Source organism: Armigeres subalbatus, chromosome 3 (assembly GCF_024139115.2).
Source record: "Armigeres subalbatus isolate Guangzhou_Male chromosome 3, GZ_Asu_2, whole genome shotgun sequence".
In the NCBI taxonomy this organism is placed as follows: domain Eukaryota; kingdom Metazoa; phylum Arthropoda; class Insecta; order Diptera; family Culicidae; genus Armigeres; species Armigeres subalbatus.
This window is the reverse complement of record NC_085141.1, coordinates 240,946,425-240,970,753: the sequence shown is the minus strand read 5'-3', so window position 1 is coordinate 240,970,753 and position 24,329 is coordinate 240,946,425. Positions and strand designations below refer to the sequence as shown.

The following is a 24,329-nucleotide window of genomic DNA, read 5'->3' as shown; positions in this document are numbered from 1 at the left end:
AACCTAGAAGTTATTACGAATTTCGTAGTTACCGGAGGCGCGTATTCTCAAATACGGTTGTGTGCAAGGCATGTAGTGCCAAACTCACACGGTGAGTACTTGGCTGGAGTTTGCTGTGATGTGGATGGATTAATTGCAACCATTTTTCCATTGTTTCAAATTGTTACGAGCCTCACTGCAAAACTGGATCATCGTTTATCTCAACATTCTTTCACGTGCGCAAGAGAACGAAACCAAATCGGAGTTTTTTGGTTGTTGGGAACAACTACTGTTTGTTACTGGGGGCGCGTATATTCATATACGGTAAATACAAAGCCTGTACTGCCAGGCTCGTTTGGTGAGTACTTGGCTTATTATGCATCGACGGATAATTGAAAACCACCCTGCTTCTCCATTGGTTTCACTGCATGAGTAAGCTGATTTCGACGATCACTGTATTCGAGAGGCTAGACGGGTCCAGAGCCATACGGCCACTGAAGACATTATCACTGATGCTGCTGATGTCATACTATCGTCTGCCTAAGGTCCTGTAGAATAGCTGATTGTTCCTGTTGGGAGAATTTTAAATACAAAGCCTATTTGAATAGGCTCAAAGGTGAGCCTCATTCCATTCCATCCACCGTTTTCTTTGTGGTGCTGTGCTTCGTTCCTTTTCACAGTGTGTTGCTGACATCAACGACTAAACGATGGTGAAAAAGCTGAAGCCGAAACTGCAGGTGCGGGACAACATCGTCGACTTCCTTCGGCGCACAGCCCGCTTCTTGAAAAATTACGATCCAGCCGTACATGCACTCCAGTTAGAATCACGGGTCGAGAAGCTGGACGAAAAATGGGAGGAGTTCGAGGAAGTGCAGGACGAGCAAAAGAAGACCCGGGCCGAGTTCGAGGAGTTGTACTTCCAGGTAAGGGCAGGGTTGAAATCCAAAATATCACTCAATATTCCTACCTCCTCCTCCTCTACCTCCACTCATCCTACTGCGGGGGCTTGTGCCGGCATACAGTTGCCAAAGATAAATTTGCCTGAATTCAATGGGGAATTCGATAAATGGTTGCCATTTTATGATACGTTCAAATCGCTGATCCATAGTAATCCGGATCTGAGCGCAATTCAACGTTTCCACTATTTGCGAGCGTCTCTAAAGGGTGAGGCGCTAAAAGTAATTGACTCATTTCCGATGAGCGAAGCAAGCTATGGGGTTGCCTGGTCCGCTTTGACCAAACGTTATTCGAACGTTTATCTGCAGAAGAAACGCCATGTCAATGCACTTCTGCAATTTCCCAAACTGAAAAGGATGTCGGCAAATGGGATACATGACATCATCGATTGTTTTGATAGGCACACGAAGATTCTGGATCAATTAGGAGAAGTTACTACAGGTTGGGGGGCGATGTTGACACAGCTGTTAGTTTCGAAGTTGGATGATTCAACGCAAAAGGATTGGGAAGAGTTCGCGCTGAAGAAGCAAGATCCCGTGTTCTTGCACGTGATGGAGTTCCTCGAGGACAAACCTGAGTTCTGATGCGATAGCGGTCGATCAACGTTCCGAAGGTCAGCGTGTTTCACTTTCCTCCGATGCCGTTTAAGAAGTCTGTGCCGAAGATAACAATAAATGCAGCGTCCGAGAGTTCGTCGTCGTCGTCGAAATGTGTATGCTGCAGTGGACCACACTACATCATCAATTGCACAGCTTTTTACGAAACTAACGCTGGAAAAGCGGTTCCAGATTGTCAATTCAAGGAAGCTGTGCAGTAACTGCCTTCGTCGTGACCACTACTGTCGAGATTGCACTTCGCCATTCCGCTGCCGAACGTGCAGCAAGAAGCACCACACTTTACTCCATCCTGGATTGTCAGCATCCGGATTTGGTTCATCGGCCGGCATTCAGGACACAAAACTATCGCAAACGGGCGGCTCTGGTGTTTCTTCAACTGCGGTGGCATCCGTTGAAGTTCCTCAGCAGGCACTTCAATCTTCAGTGGCAACCATCTATGCGGCAAACATACCAGCTGAGTCCCGAGAGGTCCACATTTTTCTGTCAACGGTGCTCGTTTCGGTAAAGGATTGCAACGGACGGTTGCATAAAGCAAGGGCTCTGCTCGATAGTGGGTCGCAGGCAAATTTGATTTCGGAGAGATTGTGCCAAACACTGAAGCTGCCACGGAAAGGTAGCAATATACCGGTTTCTGGTGTGGGTAGTGCGCGGATTCAGATAAACGGTTCAGTTTCTGCCACAATAGGTTCACTCGTTACGGAATATGCAATTCTGTGGATTTCCTTGTATTGAAGAAAGTAACTGACGATCAACCATCAACGACCATTCCAATTGGCGACTGGAATCTGCCTCCTAACATGGTACTAGCAGATCCAGGTTTTAACAAAAGAGCTCCGGTCGATCTTCTGCTAGGACTGGAGTATTTCTATGAGTTCCTTTTACTGAATGGTGGCCGGGTACAAATACAACGCGTAAGAGAAGGACTTCCACTTTTCGTAAATACCGTATTTGGTTGGATTGTAGCTGGAAAGACGGATTTGGGTACCATCAACCCGGTACCGTGCCACCACGTATTGGTGGGATCAACGTTAGCTGAGAAGGTGGAGCGGTTTTGGGCGATCGAAGAGTTGCCAGATGTCTCTCGGCGGACCCAAGAAGAACAGGACTGCGAGGAGTTTTTTCAAGCCACATATTCACGAGATCGCTCAGGGAGATACATGGTCCGACTGCCGAAGCGAATGGGTTTCGAGCAGATGATTGGCGAATCGAAGGATATGGCGCTACGAAGATTGATGCAGCTTGAACGGCGACTGGGAAAGGACGAAGATTTGCGAAGGCGCTACAACGAAGCAATGCAGATGTATTTGGACCAACAACACATGACAGTTGTGAGTGAAAAGGATTTGAAGCACGATCATAGGCTCGCTTGCTATCTGCCTCATCATCCGGTTATCAAGGAATCGAGTGCGACCACGAAGATTCGACCGGTATTCGACGGTTCTGCCAAGACGACTTCCAACCGTTCTCTGAATGACGGACTCATGACGGGACCGGTGATTCAAGATCCTCTTTTCGATTTAGTTTTGCGCTTCCGCAAACATCCCGTCGCTCTCGTTGCAGACATCGAAAAGATGTACCTGCAAGTGAAGGTTCATCCCGACGACACTCCTCTACAGCGTATCCTGTGGAGATTCTCACCAGAAGAGCCGGTTGCGACTTATGAAATGAGTAGGGTCACGTTTGGATTAGCTCCCTCCTCGTTTCTTGCAACACGGTGTTTGCATCAGTTGGCAGAAGACGAAGGTGATCATCATCCACGAGCGAAGGTTGCGCTCGTCAACGATTTCTACGTCGATGATTACATCGGGGGAGCGGATTCAGTGCAGGAAGCCATATTGTTACGGCAGGATTTGGAGCAGCTGATGCCTAAAGGAGGTTTTAAGCTGCGAAAATGGGTATCCAATGCTAAAGGTGTGTTGGAAGGTCTTCCGGTGGACGAGTTAGGGACCCAGTCTACGCTCAATTTCGACCAAGAACAGGTGAAGGCACTAGGAATTCATTGGAAACCAGGACCGGATTTGTTGGGCATTGATGTTTCCAATCTCGCTGCAAATGGGCAGTGGACAAGGCGCAAGGTATATTCCATCATCGCTCAGCTATGGGATCCTAGCGGTATCACGGCTCCAGTCATCTCTTGGGCCAAGATTCGTATGCAGCTGTTGTGGGTAGCAGTGCAAGGTTGGGATGATCCTCTATCCCACGATTTAGCGCTTAGATGGAGCGAGTTCTACCAACAACTACCTGTTCTCTCAGACATCCAGGTGGAACGACATGCTTTCACCAAGCATCCCATGCTAGTCCAGTTTCATGTCTTTTCGGATGCTTCGGAGGCTGCTTACGGAGCGTGCATATATGCCCGTTCGATAGACCTAGTTGGACACATCAAAGTGGAGCTTTTAGCAGCCAAATCCCGACCAGCCAGCCTGAAGAAGACGACTCTAGCGAGGCTAGAACTTTGCGGCGCTCATGTGGCTGCAAAACTGTACCGTGCTACTGTTAAAGCTTTGAAGATGGAGGATACTGAAACATGGTTTTGGTCGGATTCTACCGTTGTCCTGTCATGGCTCAAGCTACCGCCGTACGTTTGGCCAACTTTCGTTGCAAATCGCGTCTCGCACATCCAGGAGCTAACGAAGGGACACCGATGGAACCACGTTAAGGGCGTTGAGAATCCAGCAGACCTCGTCTCAAGAGGAGTGATGCCAAAGGATCTCATCGACAAGCAACACTGGTTTCATGGTCCGTACTGGTTGTCTCTACTCGATCAGAACTGGAATACCGCTAAGCATTTGGAGTACGAGCCGCCATCGGAAGAACTGCTGGAGAAGAAGAAAAATGTTCTAGTTTTGGTGGAGCCTCAACATCCTCATCCGCTGCTTGATCGATACTCCTGCTACTGGAAACTGCTGCGGATCACCGGTTACTGTTTGAGATTCATCCGAAGGTGTCAAGCACCAGCATCGCCCCCCGTGACCCGGAGCCTCACCGTTGCGGAAATACAAGAGGCAAAATATATTTTAGTACGCTGTGTTCAACGGGAGCCTTTTGCTGTGGAGATCAAGGCTCTCGCCAACCATCGGCTCGTTCCTGCTCACTCACCGCTGAAACTCCTTCACCCTTTCCTGGATCAGCTGGGCATACTTCGCGTTGGTGGCCGGCTGAAGCTAGCTGGTGAGTCGTATTGCGTTCGACACCCCATGATTCTACCCAGCAACCACTCGTTTACCCGACAAGTAGCAATCGCATACCACAAAATGGCACTCCATTCTGGCCCCTGCATGACACTCGCACAAATTCGGCAAGAATTCTGGCCGTTACGTGGTAAGGCATTGGCAACACACATTCCGGAATTGCATTCGTTGCTTCCGAAGCAACCCTGTCCCTATATCCCAACCCCCTGGTCAACTTCCAAAACCCCGTACAACACCCTCTCGCCCTTTTGCTATCACTGGCGTGGACTACTGTGGGCCTGTCTACCTCAAGCCCGTACATCGTCGAGCAGCATCGCAGAAGGCGTACATTGCTGTTTTCGTGTGCTTCTGCACGAAGGCGGTTCATCTCGAGCTGATTGGGGACCTTACAGCTTCGGCTTTCCTCGCTGCTTTGCGGCGATTCATCTCCCGTAGAGGTCTTCCTACTGAGATCCACTCGGACAATGGTCTCAACTTCAAAGGGGCCAGCAACCTGCTTCGGGAACTTTATGATCTACTACGCGATCCAAACACTGCATCCGCAATTTCCAACGAAACTGCCCAGCGAGGAATCGTTTGGAAATTCATTCCGCCACGAGCACCAAATTTCGGCGGCCTTTGGGAGGCTGCCGTGAAGTCGGCTAAAACGTCACTTATTCGGGTGTTGGCCCAGCGAAAACTATCGTTCGAGGACATGGCCACGATTCTCACCCAAGTCGAGGCGGCTATGAACTCGCGACCGCTCACTCCGTTGTCGGAGGATCCAGATGAATTGGACGTGCTCACCCCTGGGCATTTCCTCACCGGATCGTCGTTACTCGCGATACCTGACCCAGATTACACCGATGTACCCGTGAATCGGCTGCAGCACTACCAAGAGTTGCAGCAGCTAGTGCAACAACACTGGAATCGATGGAGGCGGGAATACATCTCGCAGCTCCATAATCAAAACCAACGATACCCGCAATCAACACGTCTCAAAGTGGGTCAAATGGTGATCCTTAAAGAGGACGGAATTTCTGCCATCGCATGGCCACTGGCTCGCATCACCGAAGTCTACCCTGGTCCGGACGAAGTGGTCAGGGTAGTGAAAGTTCGCACTCCTAGTGGTGCTGTATACAAACGACAGTCATCCCGCATCTGTTTGCTGCCGTTCGAGAAGTTGACTGACGACAACCGGATAAACAAAGCTGCGCAACGTGAATTGAATTCAATCTAATACTATGTATCGCTCTATTAGTGTAGGTTAGAGGCAGGTTTAAAAATGAATGAATTATTAAATTCCAATAAGAATTTTAGGTGGCCGGCATGTTAGGACTACAAGTAGGAACTTGGCGCATTTCGTCATATTTCCCCCCAGGTAGCATAAATTCTCTTTTTTTTTCTTGAATCGCTCTTGATAGTCTCACGGAGAAGAAATATACAGTTGAGAGCACATGAAGGTAGCGAGAAATTACTGCTAATGTACATCTCAAGTTTTTAGTCGCAAATAAACCTCCAACCCGGTCGATCGCAAAATCCGTCTCGCTGTATCAGTTGCCCCGGTAGTGTTTCTAATAAAATCTTGTGATCCCTCAACACGCAGTTGTTAGTATATTGCAGTTGGAAGAAACGATAATTAGTTTGTGCTTTATTCGAGAAGAGGGTCTGCAACGACAGTTTTGAAGATTTGGTTCGTGGTCGAAAAGAAAACGAGTGTTCAGTGTATACGGTCAAACGTGTAAAGGCAAACGAAGGGTCCGAACAATACTCCTAAACCACATACCCTACCCACCATCCAATTCCTTGACATCTATGAGGGCGTCGGTGACTCGCTGGCCTCTCGTTAAGTAGATGTCATAGCATCATTTCCTTCCCTTTCCTAGTAACGGAGAAGATGGGCGTGGCCGGCAATGATAGCTTTCATGTTTTGTCATTTTGATTAAATTGATTTCCATTGAATCCCAAATGGAAATCCTTAAGCAATTAGGGTAAGAAAGGTAAAGAATATACATGACAACTATCAGTATGCAATCTACGAAATACTCCGTTACAACGCAACGCAACGCAATCAAGTGTCCACATATTTAGACAATAACTTCAAATCCAAATACACCCGATTCTTTTTTACACGGGGGATGCGTTCCGTGTAAAAAAAAGTTTTCAGTTCAAAATTTGAAAATCCGTGTAAAAAAAGTTTTATGATTTCTCGACGAATCATGCAAAATGGAGCAACTTTGCAAAAATTTTGCATGGGATTTTTTTTACACGGCCGTGTAAAAAAAATCCGTGTAAAAACAGAATCGGGTGTATACTAAAATTTTCATGGAATGTTGACATTTTCATCATTACAGATCAATGACCATATTTATGGCTTGTTGCTGTGAAAAAACGAAAGACTTTGGTCATTGTTATGAAAAGTTATTCAAATTGTACGTGGCCAATAAAAAAATCTTTTAGAAGGTCAAAAAATACAATCCGCCCTGCAGAATCAAAAAGGTTGTCAATCATAAAAATAACTCACCATATAAAGGTCATTTGTCTAGAGGATCTATACTAAAAAATACGCTAGAACAAAATTACATCAGTTCTCGATAAAACAGGGGGTGATCAAGTCTACCCACCTTCCCCTACAGTGAAAAATTCAACCTTCTCATCCCATACCAACCAACGGCCAATCCAAACCAACTTAAACAATCGGAGGACTCCTAGAATATGAAACAAAATAGACTGAGCGCCCGAAGCAAAATTTATTTTTTGAACCACCCTTATCATAAGTTTGCTGCTAACGGTGCCAGTGTTTACATTCGGTCTTGCGACCAATTTTTTGTATTTCTTTCGGGCAAGAATCGTGCTTAATATTAAGTTTTTACTTCAAAAAAGTGAATAATTCGACACACCCGTAATGCTGGGTAGACACCTTTACGTGGTTTGTTACGGGGTTAGATCTACCACGGTTATATTGTCAGCTACAGGAAAATCCTAACCCAACGAATACTTTCCTCATTATCCAACTCCGTGGTACTTATGAAGGTGTCGCTAAGTCGGTGGCCTCTCGTTAAGTAAGTACTACATCAACACTTCCTTCCTCTCCCTAGTTACGGTGAAGATGGGCGTGGCCAGGAGTAGTAATCCTCATGCTTTTGTTATTTTTGTTTAAGACTGGAATCAAGGACCACTCCCCTTCTTGATTTTTGATAGCATTCTAGATAAGGATCTCAAAAGTAAAACATGAGTATCACTAGTGTCCAATCTACGAATTACACCGTAACAATGCTAATGCTAAAAGTGACTAATTCGACATTGTTGTTTCAAAAGGGCGAAAGTCGCAAACGTAAACATTGACTTCTTTTGCTGATTTCAGGAAGATTAGCGAGTTCTGGTGGTATTTCCCACTTCCGTTCTATAGAAAGCGCGGAGCGTCACCAGTTCCATGTAATTGTAGGCTGGGAGCGGTCCTAGTTGTTAAAGAATTTTCAGGAAATTTTTTTACGTTTACGACATTCGCCCTTATGAAACAACAGTGTCGAATTTTGAAAAGTGAAGTTTGATAAGCATCCCATCAAAATTTCCGGGCTTCTGTACGGAAAGGTGTTCAAAAACTTGTTTTTGGTTACGCTGTAAGAAGAAGTGAAGTGCAGTGATAACCGCGGATGGATACTAAATTGGCACGTATCTGCCGATTTGTCTCAAAGTTTGGGTCAAAGTGCATAGGATTCAATGAAGAAATATGTTCATTATGACGGGAGTATGTAGGTATAGTATTACCACAGTCTGTTGTATAATTGTATAAAAACTAAGGTTATCGGTTTTGTTATATCAAATAGAATATAGGAAACACCCGTGTCATAAACGTTCTGCATATTAAAATATTTTATATATGAAAAGCATTCGACAATTTATTAGCGTGTTTAGTGAGAAAAAAAAATCAATTTGAAACAAAAATATATGAATATCTATATAAAGAGATCGATAATTTCTGTTTGAGTATTCCTGTTATAAATAAAAGAAAACCCGACTGTAAAATCATACGTTATACAAAGGTTAGTAATTTGAATATTGAACTTTTGTTCGGTGCTACCCGTAGCATCGAGGGGTGAGGGAGGAGTGGGGGAGAATCGTTAGCGGACTGACGTCCATCATGGTACTCTCCCAACCGCTTTAGTATCCTAGGGTAGCATTGCGCACCTCGACTCGAAACGAGCAAACCCGCGCAGGAGATATTGGCTCATCAATATCTAATTCTGTTATTGATACCATACTCTGTTAACAGAGTTCATAATTATGAACTAGCCTAGTATAAGAGGTAAAATACCAAAGGAGTAATACTAAAAATTAATATACACGATACTTCAGGCATAACATACATTTAATACCAAGTATTCTGCATATAGATTTTTGGTATTATTTTTTGGTATTTTACCTCTTATGCAAGGCTAGTTCATACCAATTTCTGTTATCGAGGTCGCCGGTTCTCCTCGGGAACCATGCAAACTGTCATACGAAAGAACTGCCGAAGGAAGATACGTAATGAGGCCCCTGGTTTCTTCAGAAATTCGAAGGCGCGCAAAAATTTGGTGCTCGTGACTGAATTCTATTTTCCGACGATGGAACATTAACTCAGATGTGAATATGTAAATTATGTGGAAGATTTTGATTTGAAAAATGTATTGGAGGTAGCCACTTTCCTATAATGGGACCCACGACTCCAGACCACAACTCGGAAAATAGGCAACTAACTTTGATTGAACAGACTATTTTACTTCCATATCCATGAATAAACGGTTTTTTTCAAGCTTCCATTTCAACAAGTTTCTTTTTCCTCCAAAACCTAGTGCTGTCCAATGAGCAGCTTGAAGTAGCTCGATTTTTTTCCCGTCCTGCTCGATCTTTTTTGTCAACAAATGGACATAAGCGGAATAGGAATAACTTCAAGGTCGAGCTACTTCAAGCTGCTCATTATACAGCACTAATAACAATTGACCTTTCCCGTCTAAAATGTATCTGGTTATGTCTCAGTCTATTATTTGATTTATTTAAGACCAACTTTCCTATTGAACCCATATCTAACTACAAAGCAAATAGTTTGGAATATTCAACGTGGTGTATTGCAGCTTATCTAAATGTTGGCTTTGAAAGAATATGTAGGTCACTTTTTAGTTGGGCCTTCGCTACCATACTTCAAAATTCAATGTAAACACTGAAAACGGGATTTGCGTCCCCCCAAGGATCCCCCCCGTAAAAAATGTTTTGATCAGGCTGTAGTTAAAGAATTGGTATAATCATAAAGCTAACTTGGCCTTCCTATTACCGCAGAAGTTTCGCAAGGATCAATACTGGGCACGGTATTATGGAACCTTATGTGCGACGGGGTTCTAAGACTCAAGTTTCCCCCTGGTGTCAAAATGTAACTCTGGAGGTCTACGAAGAGTCAGTTCCGAAGGTAGAACTGATCACAGCACACGCGTCAGCAAGGTGACATTATCGGGAAAGATGTTCAACGAGGTGTGCGCCAGTAGATGTAGGCTACCGGCAGGCGTTGTCGTATCTATCTTTAGATACGGTGGCTCGTCCTGGGCACATGCGCTGGGAGTAACCAGTTATCTGTGGAAGCTGGAGAGCACGTACCGCTTGATGTGTCTCGGAGTGATATCTGCCTACCGCATGATATCAGGATGGTCATCCGGGAAGACGAGGAGTGCTTCGAGCTACATGTAACCAAAGGAGATAGCCAACGCATCAGAATGGCTGCAGTTGCCGGATGGCAGCGATAGTGGGATAACTCCTTGAAAGGTAGGTGGACCCACGGGCTGATATCCAACATATGGAGCTGGATGGGAAGACCCCACGAAAAAGTTCACTTCCATCTGACACAATTCCTGTCATGCCATGGCTCTTTCCGACAGTATCTCCAGAGGGTTGTGTAGGATCAGGTCCATTTTAAAAATCTGTAAAAAAAAAGGTCCAGTCCGATCGGATTGTACTAAGAAGCTCTTTGTAATGTATATTATTTGTAATTTTACGTTGTGTGTCTTTAGAAAATTGATATTTTACTTCAAAATCTCAGTATCAATGCTATCGTTGCGATTGAATTATCTGTAGCAACCACCTTCGTCAATCGCTGATGGTGTCCGATTCTGATAGTGTACCGCTAATAGAGTTATCGACGCAAACTGGAACAAAGAAGGAGCACCCACCACAAAGCCAGTATATATTCCCGGTTTCTCAGTATAAAAAAAATCGTCAAAGCTGGGTCTGACAAAAGCGATGCGACAGAGAAATTTGAAAGTTTATCAATAATAATTGTTATTCCTTCACGTGAGTAACGTCAGACGTCGCATTTACTTAGGACCTTGGAAGCCGCAGAAACGAACCAAAGAAAGTTTCCCAGAACGCATCCACTGCAGTAGCGAAAAAAAATCTTAGCGCCTCCACTGACAGGAACCAATAGACGAAAGCGAAAAGCTGCCGTCCAGCAGAACGTCGCCAGGTTTTCGGAAGAAAACGCGCGTGTAAGTTAGCAGAAATAGGCTGCTCCAGCTGAAAGTCCGTCGCTGCTAGAAAGAATCAGTGCTTCGGCGATAATCATCATTCGAATCCCAAACAGTTCTTTTCAGAACTATCAATTTTGATCCCAAAAGAGTTGTCAACCGATGAAAAACATCCCCCCTGATAGAGTTGCAGAGCCATTCGGTACTGTTTTGTACTTTGTAGAAAACGACGAAGACCGCTCGATTATTTCCCACCAAATTATCGCTGCATACGTCTAACTCAGCTACAAATAAAGATTCTGCAACGTACAATTTTACTTGCACGATAATTTATGCAACTATGTCTGCTGATGCCACCGATACAAATAGATTTTATACAGGATCCACCGAAGATAAACGCCTCTGATATCGCACCGACGTTATTATAGCAGTTGACAAGCAGCTGCTGAATCATAACGCTTAAATTTTTAAAAGTAGTCGTTGAGGATTAGAACTAAACTTATATGTTTGCTGCAATTTGTTTGCAATGTACATTAAACTGACAAAGCCAAAATGCATAGGAAAATACACCTCCGCCACTATTTCGTTCAGATAATTGCTTCGCTATGCCCGATTGAGTCCAGAATTGCGATAAAGGCAGCTGATATGTTAAAGATCAATTCCACAGAACAATATACGATGAAAAATACAAATATACAAAAATCAACTATCTTTGTTGCAATTCTGAGCTCAATCGGGCATAACAAACCAATTTCCTGAACGGAAGAGTGACGGAGGTGCATTTTGGCTGAAACCACCATACAAACTTTAAATCAAATGCGCCAGCTTATGCAACAAGCGATTGAGCTGAAATTTTCAGAAATTGATTTTCGCGCCCGAAACCGCAATCCTGGGGGGTGCCCTATAAAATTCGACAACTCTCCTTACAAGACTGGGCCAGTTTAATGTACATTGTTGATTTCCCGAAACCGTTTGCCAATCTGCTAGCAAATTTTCAACAGTAAGTAATTATAAATCAATATTTTCATGCATTGAATATGATGTGTTGACTTAATGGTCTAAGAAAATGGGAAATCAATCGAGAAACAACTGAGATATTAACGATATTTTTCCATCATATTTTCGTGAGGTTTTTCGATTCTTCGGAATCGCAAAGTGGTTCCACGTCAAAAAAGTTAGGCATTTTCAAAAGATAGTCTAGATCAATTTCGGAAAAAAGTATGCAAAATGTCTTTTTGTTATTAGGTCTACATGCGCTTCTTTAAAATCTGAGAGGGTACTGCCAACTTTTTTGCGACTTTTGCATGGAAACATATCAGACCATAAATATAGCTATTCTTAATGATCACAAACAAAACCACGAGGTATGGCGGTGATCAGCTGCAGAGTGCGAGCCATTTAAAAAAATCGTCGAGACTTTAGCCCGAGTAGACGAAAATAGCTAAATAATATCAAATGTTGATAAGATATCAAAATGAGATATGGATATGATTGATATAAGAGATAAAAGATCAGACGATAATATCAATATTTTGCACTAAAATATCATGAGAAGATCAAGTTATGTTATTTGTAATAAGTGATCAATATCATGTGCCATTAGTTTGATCTTATCCATAGCAAATCTTGATATTTAAATGATATTTCGGTGCAAATTTTTGATATTGTTGCCTGTTCTTTTATCAATCAACTCTATACCATGTTTTGTTATTCTGTTTATGGCTTCTGCCCGGGAGGGGTTAATCAATCCATATATTTCTTAGGATTATTTTAGCTCACATGTGCAAATATTAGAAAGTATAAATAGACAACACAATTCTTATTTATGGTACCTGGTTGATGAAAATGACATCAAGCAACTCATTCTTGATTACGATCCCACTTGATTTATTAGGCTTCCTCGCCGTTTATTTTTCCCAACTGTAACAAGGGATAATATTTGCCTTGTAAAATTTTTCGCTGCTTTCTTTCGTTTGCCTAATATGTCGCGATCTGATATTCTAACGTTTTTTTCCTCGCCAGCAGCTAAATCTTGAATAACGATAATGTCACATGAATTTATGAATGAATCGTTCGGTTACTTAATATGGTGGATAGTGAAACAATTGTTACATACAATCTACCACGTCTGGCACATGTCGTAAAAGGGTGAGAATCAGCAGATGTGGAACCAACACACTTCGGGAACCATCGTAAGTACATGGTGTGAGTACACTGTCGTTGATCACCGGGCTAATTATCACAATCTGGGCGAGCTAAACTTGGGGTAAAGAAAAAGAACAAGCTAAAGCGAGCTCATTCGACTACGAACCATGGGACGAGAAACTTCGTAGCTTCGAAGCAATTTGGATAATAGCATCCTTTCAATTATTATCGGGTTCATCATCACTAGTGTCGCGAGTAATTGATTTGCATACTGTGAACATATCGAACAGATTATTCTGCAAGTGAAACACAGCGACCAAGGAATATAAAATCACCATACAAAGACACAGATTTGGAGCATGAAAATAAACGTAAAAGTAAACGAACGCTTTGTAATTTTAAATCTAAACTATTTTTTGATTTACACTATCGTACAAATGTAAAGCGGATTTAATTGAAGTTTAAATAAATACAGATTCACATCAAATATCTTTTCCATTACTTTTACATTAGAAATCATTTTACATGCCGTTTAACTTTCAATAATTTTGAATGAAAATGAAATGACAAATGAACAAATGAAAATAAATGCATATGTCTATATGGATTATTAAAAACTAAAATAAGGATTAATCAGAGTAAGAATGTTTGATTATTTCATTAAGCGATGAAATTCCGCTTTATTTCAAAATTCAAATTGATAACATTTTTTTAAAAAGATCATGATACTTTTTTTCAACTTGCCGTAGAAAAAGCAGTAAACAGTAAAAATATCATGGTCTATGATAAAGGTATCTTTTTTTCCTTGTTGGGTATTTCACTCACTACGACCATTTGTTAGATCTATTGTGATATATGCCCCAATTGATAAAACCATACTTAAAATCTCACCTACCCAGAACAGCCCAGAACGTCTTCTCCTTCTTCAATGGCTCTTCATTCCAACTGGTACTTGGCCTGCTTTTTACCTTAGTAGTATTCTATTGGCATTTCTTCAGTCATTAATTGAAAGCTTTCTATGCCCGCCGTTGCATGAGAATGTAGGGGAAAAGTGGGTAAAACCGACACCTTAAGCAACTTTACAGTTTCCCAATCTATGAAGCAATTCCCCGGTCTAAAAATTTAACACAAGCATACTTTGGCTCTTCATGCAACAGTCCATGAGGTCTCAGGACAATATTTCTTGAATAGAATTTGATTTATGATGAAAACGCGAACAGTCCATCTTCCAGCCCAACCAGCTGGGGTGCGGGTAAGATCGACACCACATGCGGGTAAAACCGACACATCAAGTCGTTATGGAATCAAACATCAGAACCATTCTAAATGATGTTACAACATAATTGAAAATGTTTAACAACATTCATTTTGATATTTGTGTATGAGATTCATGTTTAGGGGTCACTCATAAACGATGGTTGAACAAAATTTTATATATTTGAAATCATCACCACATATCATATTTTATTAGGTGTTTTAGTGGGTCGGGTGAAAAATATGTAGAATATAAGAATGTTAGTAACAAAAATACTAACTAATGTAAATATTGACCTACATTTAAATTTCACTTATTTTAAAAAGTTGTTGATAACGGCGATTTAAAATTAATGGTGCAGTTATGTATGGGGCAGTTATGATAAGAAATGAAAATGACTAGTCCTGTAGGTGACAAGCTACAAATGGATCACAAAAGAATACTAGAGAACGGATTGAAAATATCTTAGAGCAAAATAAGCCTTAAAATACGGTTCTTCTTTGAGCGCTTTTGTTATCCGACCTGCAGGTTTTGCTTCATGACTCAATATTACCCCCTAGACCTATTGTCACGACCAATGATGATATGGTATGTAATCAGTCTATGATTGAGTTATATTCCCCGGCGCCTCGTTTTCCAATACTTGAATTATATTATGCGAATGATGAGTCTAATAAAATAGAGGTATTTCGTGATTCGATGGCAGGTGTCGAATTTACCCCAACTGATAACATTATAATGATGAGGTACATGTGGATGTTTATAATTAGAAAAGTTAACTATTTTTCCACAACATACACAAAATGATGTTCAATTATGGATCAGAGATGGATTAAATACTGAAAATCAACAAATTATTGTCGAAAAAGCTTATACACCGATTCCAAAATTTTACATAACTCATCTCCTCAATGGTGATCAATGCTAATTGTCTGTTTATTATGACTCTTACACGTCTCCGCCAGTTACAAAATGACTAGAAATACAAGAAATCAAACGTTTATTCAAAGTGTGTCAAAATTCTGTCCGATAATCACTTGAAATCAGAGATTTGAAGTTGTGTCGGTTTTACCCGCAGTGTCGGTTTTACCCACAATTCCCCTATTTTGTGTGGCAAGTACAACAATGGATACACTATGCCCAGGGTGTCGAGAAAGTTTCCAACCCGGAAACATCCTAGACCGGGCCGAGAATCGAACTCGTCATTTTCGGATTGGCAATCCAACGCCTTTGCTTACAAGACTACTGGAGACCCAAGAACGTGTAGAATCCGAATTAATCATTTTATTGATATACTATTATTTAGGGACACAGCAGGTATTTTCGTCTGTTCGTCATAGTCTCGAAAACCATTAAAAGAGACGCTTTTTTGTAAAACTCTTACGTTCCAAATCGTAGACTCAGGAGAAACGTTCTGCTATAGTGGAGTTCTAGCAAATATACGTTGCTTTCGCTGGTTTTAGCCCCTATGACGATGGACGGAAATACCTGCCGTGTCCCTATTCAGTTTAGGTTGTCTCATATTTACCGAGAAAAAATCCGACACAATGTTTAGTAGGAGAGTATATGTGTTACAATTATCTAAACGTTAGCGTTATATTCATATCAATCTACATTAGCCTACATTTAGGCGCAGCCATATTTACCGCTGAATACGTTTTAACTTATAGTCATCAGTGTCAGCCGATCAAACGTGTACCAGCTTTGCTCTTTCTCATATGTACTATACCGACAAACAGTGATCCGATTGAGCAAATGAAGCGATTTTTTCGCCACGCTTGGTGCAAAGCCGCATTAAATGCTTTTGATTGCCAAGCGATTATGCGGTTGCGTGAAAATTAATAAACACCAATTACCGCAAATGGATGCCCAATGAGTGATACGATTTAACACCTGGTAGTCCGGTCACGGATGATAAACATCATCATCATCGTCATCATCGTTGGAGCGCTATATCGCCAATGAATTTTGTTAAAATCGAAACAATAACCGATGTGGTCAAGCGGTCGGCAATATGTAGAACGGAGCATTTGGGAATTAATATTAACGAAGCATAATCATTTATGCAGTTTAGGAAAATGATATGTTTTTAAATTTGCACTTAGAAAACGTATTATGGCAATAAATTACATGATAATAATATAAATCAATCATTTTAAAATGCAACAGAACTGTTCCTTTGATTTTCTACTTACGAACATCCAATCAGATTTATGTGTGTCTGAATAATTTTTTGTCTTTATTAAGGAGACTTTCAGCTCGAGGCCTACCTGAATGGAAAAACGAAACATTTCACACAGTTATCGAATACTCTCTGTTCGGTCATGAATATCGACTGTGACAAGTCCTCGAATACCATAAAGCAAACTATGACAACATAAGACAAAAGCTAAGAAGATTCAACTGGAAGAAAATATTAGAGAATGAAGGGAATATTGAATCTTCCGTTGATGTCTTCTATTGCATCATTTTAGATATAATTACCGACGAAGCTGCAAAAACAAAAAAAAAAGAAGGTAAAATAAGCAATTTTTTTTTTTTAAAGAATCGCAAACAAAAATTACATAAAACTAGCTAGACAATACGAATGAAAATTTGGAAAAATATTTAGACATCTGCTGATGTGGCTTTTGAAGAGCACAACATAAAACGATAAAAGTAATGCCCAAATAAATTTTTCAATTACTTAAAATCATAATTAAAATTAGACAATTTACCGACATCCATGTATTTAGATGAACGCGTCGGCAATTGCTCTGAAGATATTTATTATCTTTTTGGAGATTTCTTCCAAGAGATATACACCACCCTTTCGGAACAAGATCGCGAACTTGATTTTTGCGCCTATCCCAGAATTTACTAGGGATCTTGGTGTTAATGAGATAATGGTAAACGATGGGGAAGGGTCGTCTGGCCGAAAGCCATTTGGCCGAACGACCTATTAGGCCGAAACCCATCTGGAAGAAAGTCATTTGGCCAAAAGAGTCGTTTGGCCGAAAGGGTCATTTGGCTGCAAGGGTCATTTGGCCGAAAGGGTCATTTGGCCGAAAGGGTTTTTTGGCTGAAAGGGTCATTTGGCCGAAAGGGTCATTTGACCGAAGGATCATTTTGCCGAAAGGGTCGTTTGGCTGAAAGGGTCATTTGGCCGAACAGGTTATTTAACCGAATAGGTCATTTGAAAAGTGAGAAATTAGGAATGAGATGAGAGATGTCTCACTTTTCATTTTTCTCTTCTAACGGTGACTTGGTTTCCTTAAATATGATAGCATTATTTATTCGTTTAGAAGTTCTACAGACTACAAAGGACATGAAATTGTATTCCTCATGCTTTCTTACTTAAGCGATTTTGATTGTTCGAATTCGATGATTCGAATAAATGATCGAATTGTTTTTTTTTCTATCTATTTTTCTAATAGCTTCATTTATCTTAAATAACTCGATCGTTTTAAATGTTCATATGTTTGTACTTATCCAACATAAAATGAAAATAGAAATAATATTCATGAATATACTTAGCAATTCGAATATATGACCTAAGTGATTTGTACAAATGTATTGCATGCTATAGCTGTATTTAAAATGATAAATAGACATATAAAATTGATGAATAACAATCGTTTCAACTAACTGCAAGACAAGACTCATATGATTATGTTTATTGCAAAAACATATTTCTTTAAAAAAATTTACCAGAAATAAACAACAACCAGCATGTGCTGTCTTATTGGACAGTTATTGAGTTATCAAATTTTCCCTTTTCAACAATATTTGAACATTACAAAGAAGATTCAGATGAATATTGGATGGTAATTTAAATCATATTGTTAAGTCACTTTCAATTTTCTAAAACGAAATAGAAAACAAATTTATCATCGTCTTCTATACCGATTCGAACAAAATCTCGTGATAGTTGGTGAAATCGGTTTGTAGCTTTGCAAAGACGATGCTGGTACCCGTAGAAAACTAAGAAATTGTATAGCTTTGTGTTTCACTAAGAACTCCAAATTTTAGTCAAAACTCAAAAGAACAATCGCTCACATTGAACAATTGGACACCATAAAAAGTTTTACTCGCATATAATAGCTGTGATTGTATAATAATTGTATCGAATAATACAATACCAAATTTTCGAAACGACTTATTTGTTTTTGTAAACAAAGATTGAAACGTCGATTTGTCGAATCTACCTGTTGATGGTGTTGGTTTGTGAGGGAGTGCTCTCAGATTCGACAAATCGACGTTTCAATCTTTGTTTACAAAAGCAGATAAGTCTTTTTGAAAATTTGGTATTGATTTGTTCGTGCTACATTGCCTATGAACGCACTCGATACAATTTGAAAAAAATCAGCAGCCAGCTACCGTGTGGGACCGAAATCCGTAGAGCACCGAAGTCCGTCCACCTCATGAGATATCAATAAATTAAAGAGGGTTAAAGATTATTTTTTTAGAAATAATTTTCATTTTGATTAGATTTATATTTTCTAGTGACTTTTTCATATAGGTGCTGAAATGTACGGATTTTGATGCCCCACGGTAAATGGAACTTCCACAGCCACTGTCACCACGTGAACAAACACAGCCTTCAAACCGGCCATAGTTCGGCATTGCATAGAGATGAGTGACGTTTAGCGCTCGCACACTAATGTGCAATTCGTCTTGTGTAAAAACATGTTTGTTTCCTTCTGCTCATAACCTCAAAAATGATCGGGTCATCACAGTGATTTCAAAAGAGTCAAAAAATATATGGAAATATACTTATTTTTACCCAATCTTTGCTGAGTTGCACCATCTAGAAGTGTTTGTTTTCCTTTTATCGCCACTCACACATTCGGACGTGAGAATCTCAATTGTGATCACGTCTTCATTGAAAGCAAAGAAGGATGCAGAACTCTGGATGAACCAAATTGGTGAGCACGTTCCAGTTTTTTATTATTTTCTCTCTCATTGCATTGCTTCACAAATCTACGAATTCATAAAACACAAGATGAATACAAACAGGTGTTGCAGTATGCCAATTCCTTGATTCAGCAATCTTGGATTTTTATATGGGAGAGCCACCGAGTTTGTTTATGTTGTGCACTGGAAATGAATTCTTCACCCCCGCGTTAATCTCTCCCATCTACTGTTCAAGTGAGTGAACCCTGATATAAGAACCCTGATAAAACATTCAACGTATTTATACGGGGTATCGTTTCCTGCTATTGCCGCGGATATTGTAAAAGTCTTAGGTATCCGGTTCATGCTTCAGTTAGCAGCGGTGGCTCTTCTCGACCTTCTACTCCCTGAGTAGTTAGTACGAATAATCGACATCGGAATGTATAGGAAGTCGCGTTGGTTAGCTGCGAAATAATTCATTATACGACACTGATTCAAAAATACCAAAACCAACGTGTTTCACTCAAACGTGCACACGAAGCGACACGTGTCACAAGTGCACGATCTAACAAGTACAAAATTTGCATTATTTTATATTCAGCCTCATCGTCCCGAGAACTAATGAAAATCATGCAATGCTCGCCCAGGCTGCTGTAAATTCACTGTAAATTGGTTAAATAACTGCCCATAACGTAAAGAAGCAGAAACTTCTGAGAATTGTTATAAGTTAGATTTTGCTTTAGAAGCATGTTTTCAAACTTGTTGTCGTATATTTTGTCTTTTTCATGTGTACAGAACTATAGATTTTTAAGTTTTGGGCTTCCGACCTTTTGTCCATTATAGCTTTTGTCCCTTCGACCTTTTGTCCCGTCGACCTTTTATCCCTTCGACCTTTTGTCGCTTCGACCTTTTGTCCGTCGACCTTTTGTCTTTCGACATTCTGTCCCAAAGCCATCAACTAGCCCATTCCCTACACTTTCTGCAGAAACCTTACTTGCTTCGAAGTACTTTGTAGTACTAGTCTTCGTAACAAAAAGGCACCATTACGGAGCATGAGATCTGATCAAATTATTCATAGTACTGATTGATCAACGCCCCAAGCTGGGTGAGGGATAGAGGATGACGCACACACACATTATCGTCAGGAATTCCTAAGAGTTTCTAGCCCCTGCTCTTCAGAAATCCTGTCAGGAAATTTCCAAAATTTCACGCCCGAATTCTCCGGAGTTCTTGGCAAATATTCTCAAAAAAATACACGCAAGAAATATCCAGAATTTACAGTATGAATTCTTTAGAATTCCCGGCAAAAATTGTCTAGAATTTGCAGTATCTATTCACCAGAATTTTTAGTACGAGTTCTCCCCGGAAAAAACTCTACAGAATTTCCGGCTAGAATTTTGCAAAACTCCCAACAAGAGTTCTCCAGAATTCCCAGCATGAACTATCCTAAATTCCCAGCATTGATTCTGCAGAAGTCCCAGCTTGAATTCTGCCGAATAGCCGGCCTAATTTCAACAGAATTCCTGGCAAATATTTTCAAGAAATTTCGGCAGAAATTCGTTCGAAATCCCAGCTGAAGTTCTACAGAATTACCAGCAGGGGTTCTCCAGAAATGCTGGCAGTAGAGGTATGCGCTAGTCCACAAAACGTCAGCTGCGGCGTTTGTCAGAATTTTATTCGGCGGCGTCGTTACGTCGAAAGTCATTTATCCAGCGGGTCGGCGTCAGCATGAATTAAGAACTCATTCTCCAATGTTTGAATTTCTCCACGACTTTTTTTTTTTCAATTTTCCCTAAGGAGTCTTTTAAGTGTCTCTTCTGGATTTTCACTTCCATGTCCTTTAAAAATTTCAATTGGACTCCTCTGTAATCGTATAATAAATTCATCATAATTTGCATTGCAAATTCATCTGAATTCATACATATATTACATTTGAATTTCCACGGGATACCTATTTTCCTACATTCTCACAAGAATTTCTTTTAATTCCTATGCAAAAATTCTCAGACAGAATCTCCACTGGAAGTTTTTTCGGATATTCCACTGAATTTTACCTGGGCTTTCTTTTGAATTTCTTCTGGAAAATCTTCTGAATTTATCCAGAACATTGTCTCTCTTATTTTCACCGGGAAATTTTTCTAAATTCCACGAATAACACCTTTGAACTCTTCCGAAAATCTTCTTCATGTTTCTCCCGATTGTTTATCTGTATTTCAACGAAACACTCAACTGATATATGTTCAAAAAACTGATTTAAACTACCCCATTTTTTTTAATTTCCACAAACAATTTCGCACAACTCGCTGAGTTTGAACTGCGCCGTGCCGTTGCAAGAATGCGGCGGTGGCGTGTAACCAAAAACTGTAGGCGGTGGCACACACCTCAACCAAGACGGAGATCTCCTGAATTCACGGCACGAGTTCTACAGAAATCCCGGCAAGAATTCTCATAAGCTTCCGGTAGATTTTTTTTAGAACTCCCAGCACGAAATAACCTAATATCCTGGCTGCATTTCCCCAGAATTTCAAACAGAAGTTCTTCAGAATTCCCAGCAGGAGTTCTTCAGAAATCATGTTATAAATTTATTAGAATTCCCGGCATGAAATTTCCAGAAATATGGGACGGAATTTTTCCGGCAGCTCCCGGAAGAGACTCCCTAGAATTTCAGACACGATTTTTTCATAATTCCCGGCAAAAATTCTCAAATTTCCCCAAAGAGATTCTTCAGAAATCCCGACAGGAGTTCTCCACAATGCTTGGCAGGAATCTTCCAGAATTTTTGGCACTAATTCTCTAGAAATCACGGCTTGTACTCTCCAGGATCCCCGGCATGAACTTTCCGGAACTCCCTGCTGAAACTTTCCTGAATTCTCGGTACGAGTTCTCCAGAAATTACACGCAGGAATTTTTACGAATTCTCGGCACGAGTTCTTCAGAAATTCCGGTAGGCACTAAATTTTCCAGAATTCCCAACAGAATTTTCTGAGTTTCCAGCATGAGTTCTCCAATATTGCTGGCACGAGTCTCCAGGAGTCCCGGTTGGAATGTTCTAAAATTTCCATTGCTCAGAAAAATGACCATTGCTCAGTATAAAAAAAAGAAGACCTTAAAGTTATTCAATTAGATTCAATAAAATATTTTATTTGATTTTTTTAGAGTTCATGCATAATTTATTTCCGGGTCGCGCAAGTAAACGTGTTTAGTATCGGACGCAAATATTTAGTGAGATCCGGGTGATTAGTTCTGGTTTGTGCGGTCGGAAAATAAATCAATCAGTGCGCGATTGAACGTGTTTCGCATCGGACGCAGAACTTTCAAGAGATCTTCGCTTTGTTTTGTACTATCAATCACTGCGCGATCGCGATCATGTTTGGGTAAGTGCACACTCGTGTTTTTATAGGACATAATGATCGCGCGATCAACGAAATGCTTAGTTCTGCTTTGTGCGGGTAAATAAATTACTTTGACATAATTTCGTACAAAATGATTATTCGCGGCTTCCTATACATTACCTTCTAATCTAACCAACTATCCCTTTCCCGTAGTGTCTCTTGTAGCAATGAGGGTCGAACTAATTTTCGTCTTCTAATCCTTAATTGATTAATGCCGTTTTGACATCACATTCTGACTTCTGCTCTTTTTTATTGTGTTTTTCCTCAATTGATATTAGAAGATTTATTGTTAAACTGTTCTACTTACTGTTAACTAGAACTATAAGCATTGGCGTAACTAACGAAAAATTCTAGGGGGGGCTAATTTTTGAGGTAGGATTACGTCCTTTGCGAAGATAGATAGGTAATTCTGCATATTCAAATTTGAGACCTTCACGAAAAGATTTTGGTATCAATCGATCGACGACTCGACTTTCGCTTCTATCAGTGTGATTTGCAAAGCGCTTTGTGAAAAGAAAATCTGTTCTTCTTAGGCGTCGATTACGGTCTCGGGATATCAGTGGCGGTGCTGAAATTTTAATCTTAGCGTATTAGCGGAAAATCATCGAGTGGCCGTCGGACAGCAGCAGCAGTGAATTTTTAACGCAAGGTTCGGATTAACGTCCCAACAAACAGCTACAAATAAGCATCTAAGTCGAATTATTGTTTATTTGTAATCTTCATAGCTGAATAAAATGGATGCTGAATAATTCGCTAGACAGATTTCATCTCAGCATTTGATCCAACTAATATTCGACTTGACCTATTTATTTGTTTACCACCTTTATTAAAGGTCGAACTAACGTTTTAGTTTTATCACATTTCAGCACATTGGGGAAGTTCATCAATGTGCTGAACTAATGATTTTCAAAATTCTCTGTTCGACTATGATGTGATGCTCTAAAAGGGTGGTGTTTGAATAGTAGATTAATAAGCAAGCATTAGACATCCTTCTTAACCGTTGTCCTTCACGTAAAAAAATAACCTTATATGTTATGGCAAAAAACCATTCGAAAATACTTATACTCTCCATTATGCCACCTAATGAATGATCCCATATCAAAAAGCTAATAACATTCATAAGTTAATGAAAAGTATAAGTTTCCGAATGTATGTGACTAATGCGATGTATAAGTTTTTTCTTATACATGTCATTAAGCGCCTGGTTTGCCAAAAAAGTATTAGAAATATTAATAAAAAACAACATTAATTTTTTTTACGTGTTCTTAATCATTGGATTTCAACTTTACCGGATCTATCACACAGTGGGAGAAAACATGATAATAGTTTATCCTTTCTCTGTTTGAAAGAAAATCGTGATGGCTTGAATTGATATAATAATTTATTTTCAAGACATTGTTGGATTCATTGTCAAGAACACTCAGGCTTTTTATATTCGTGGGGCAATG

The 24,329-nt window shown here is 40.4% G+C and overlaps 2 protein-coding genes across 2 annotated transcripts; both read left to right on the top strand.

Annotated features, from left to right (window-relative positions):
- Nucleotides 1-686: 686 nt before the first annotated feature.
- On the top strand, nucleotides 687-1,520 carry LOC134222367 (uncharacterized). Its single transcript, XM_062701525.1, has one exon. It carries the CDS (start codon nucleotides 687-689, stop codon nucleotides 1,518-1,520), a length of 834 nt encoding a protein of 277 aa, XP_062557509.1.
- A 90-nt stretch (nucleotides 1,521-1,610) lies between these two features.
- On the top strand, nucleotides 1,611-5,963 carry LOC134222366 (uncharacterized). The gene is made up of 3 exons (XM_062701524.1): nucleotides 1,611-2,189; nucleotides 2,288-4,724; nucleotides 5,056-5,963. The coding sequence occupies exons 1-3, from the start codon at nucleotides 1,611-1,613 to the stop codon at nucleotides 5,961-5,963; spliced, it is 3,924 nt and encodes a 1,307-aa protein (XP_062557508.1).
- The last annotated feature ends 18,366 nt before the right edge of the window (nucleotides 5,964-24,329 follow it).

What these genes read in the sequence shown, in the direction of transcription:
- LOC134222366 (XM_062701524.1), top strand. Translation starts at nt 1,611, where the DNA reads ATGCAGCGTCCGAGAGTTCGTCGTCGTCGTCGAAATGTGTATGCTGCA. An exon ending in GCAATATACCGGTTTCTGGT is followed by an intron (nt 2,190 to 2,287) that starts GTGGGTAGTGCG and finishes CTTGTATTGAAG; the next exon opens with AAAGTAACTGACGATCAACC. An exon ending in TGGCCGGCTGAAGCTAGCTG is followed by an intron (nt 4,725 to 5,055) that starts GTGAGTCGTATT and finishes ATCGTCGAGCAG; the next exon opens with CATCGCAGAAGGCGTACATT.
- LOC134222367 (XM_062701525.1), top strand. Translation starts at nt 687, where the DNA reads ATGGTGAAAAAGCTGAAGCCGAAACTGCAGGTGCGGGACAACATCGTC.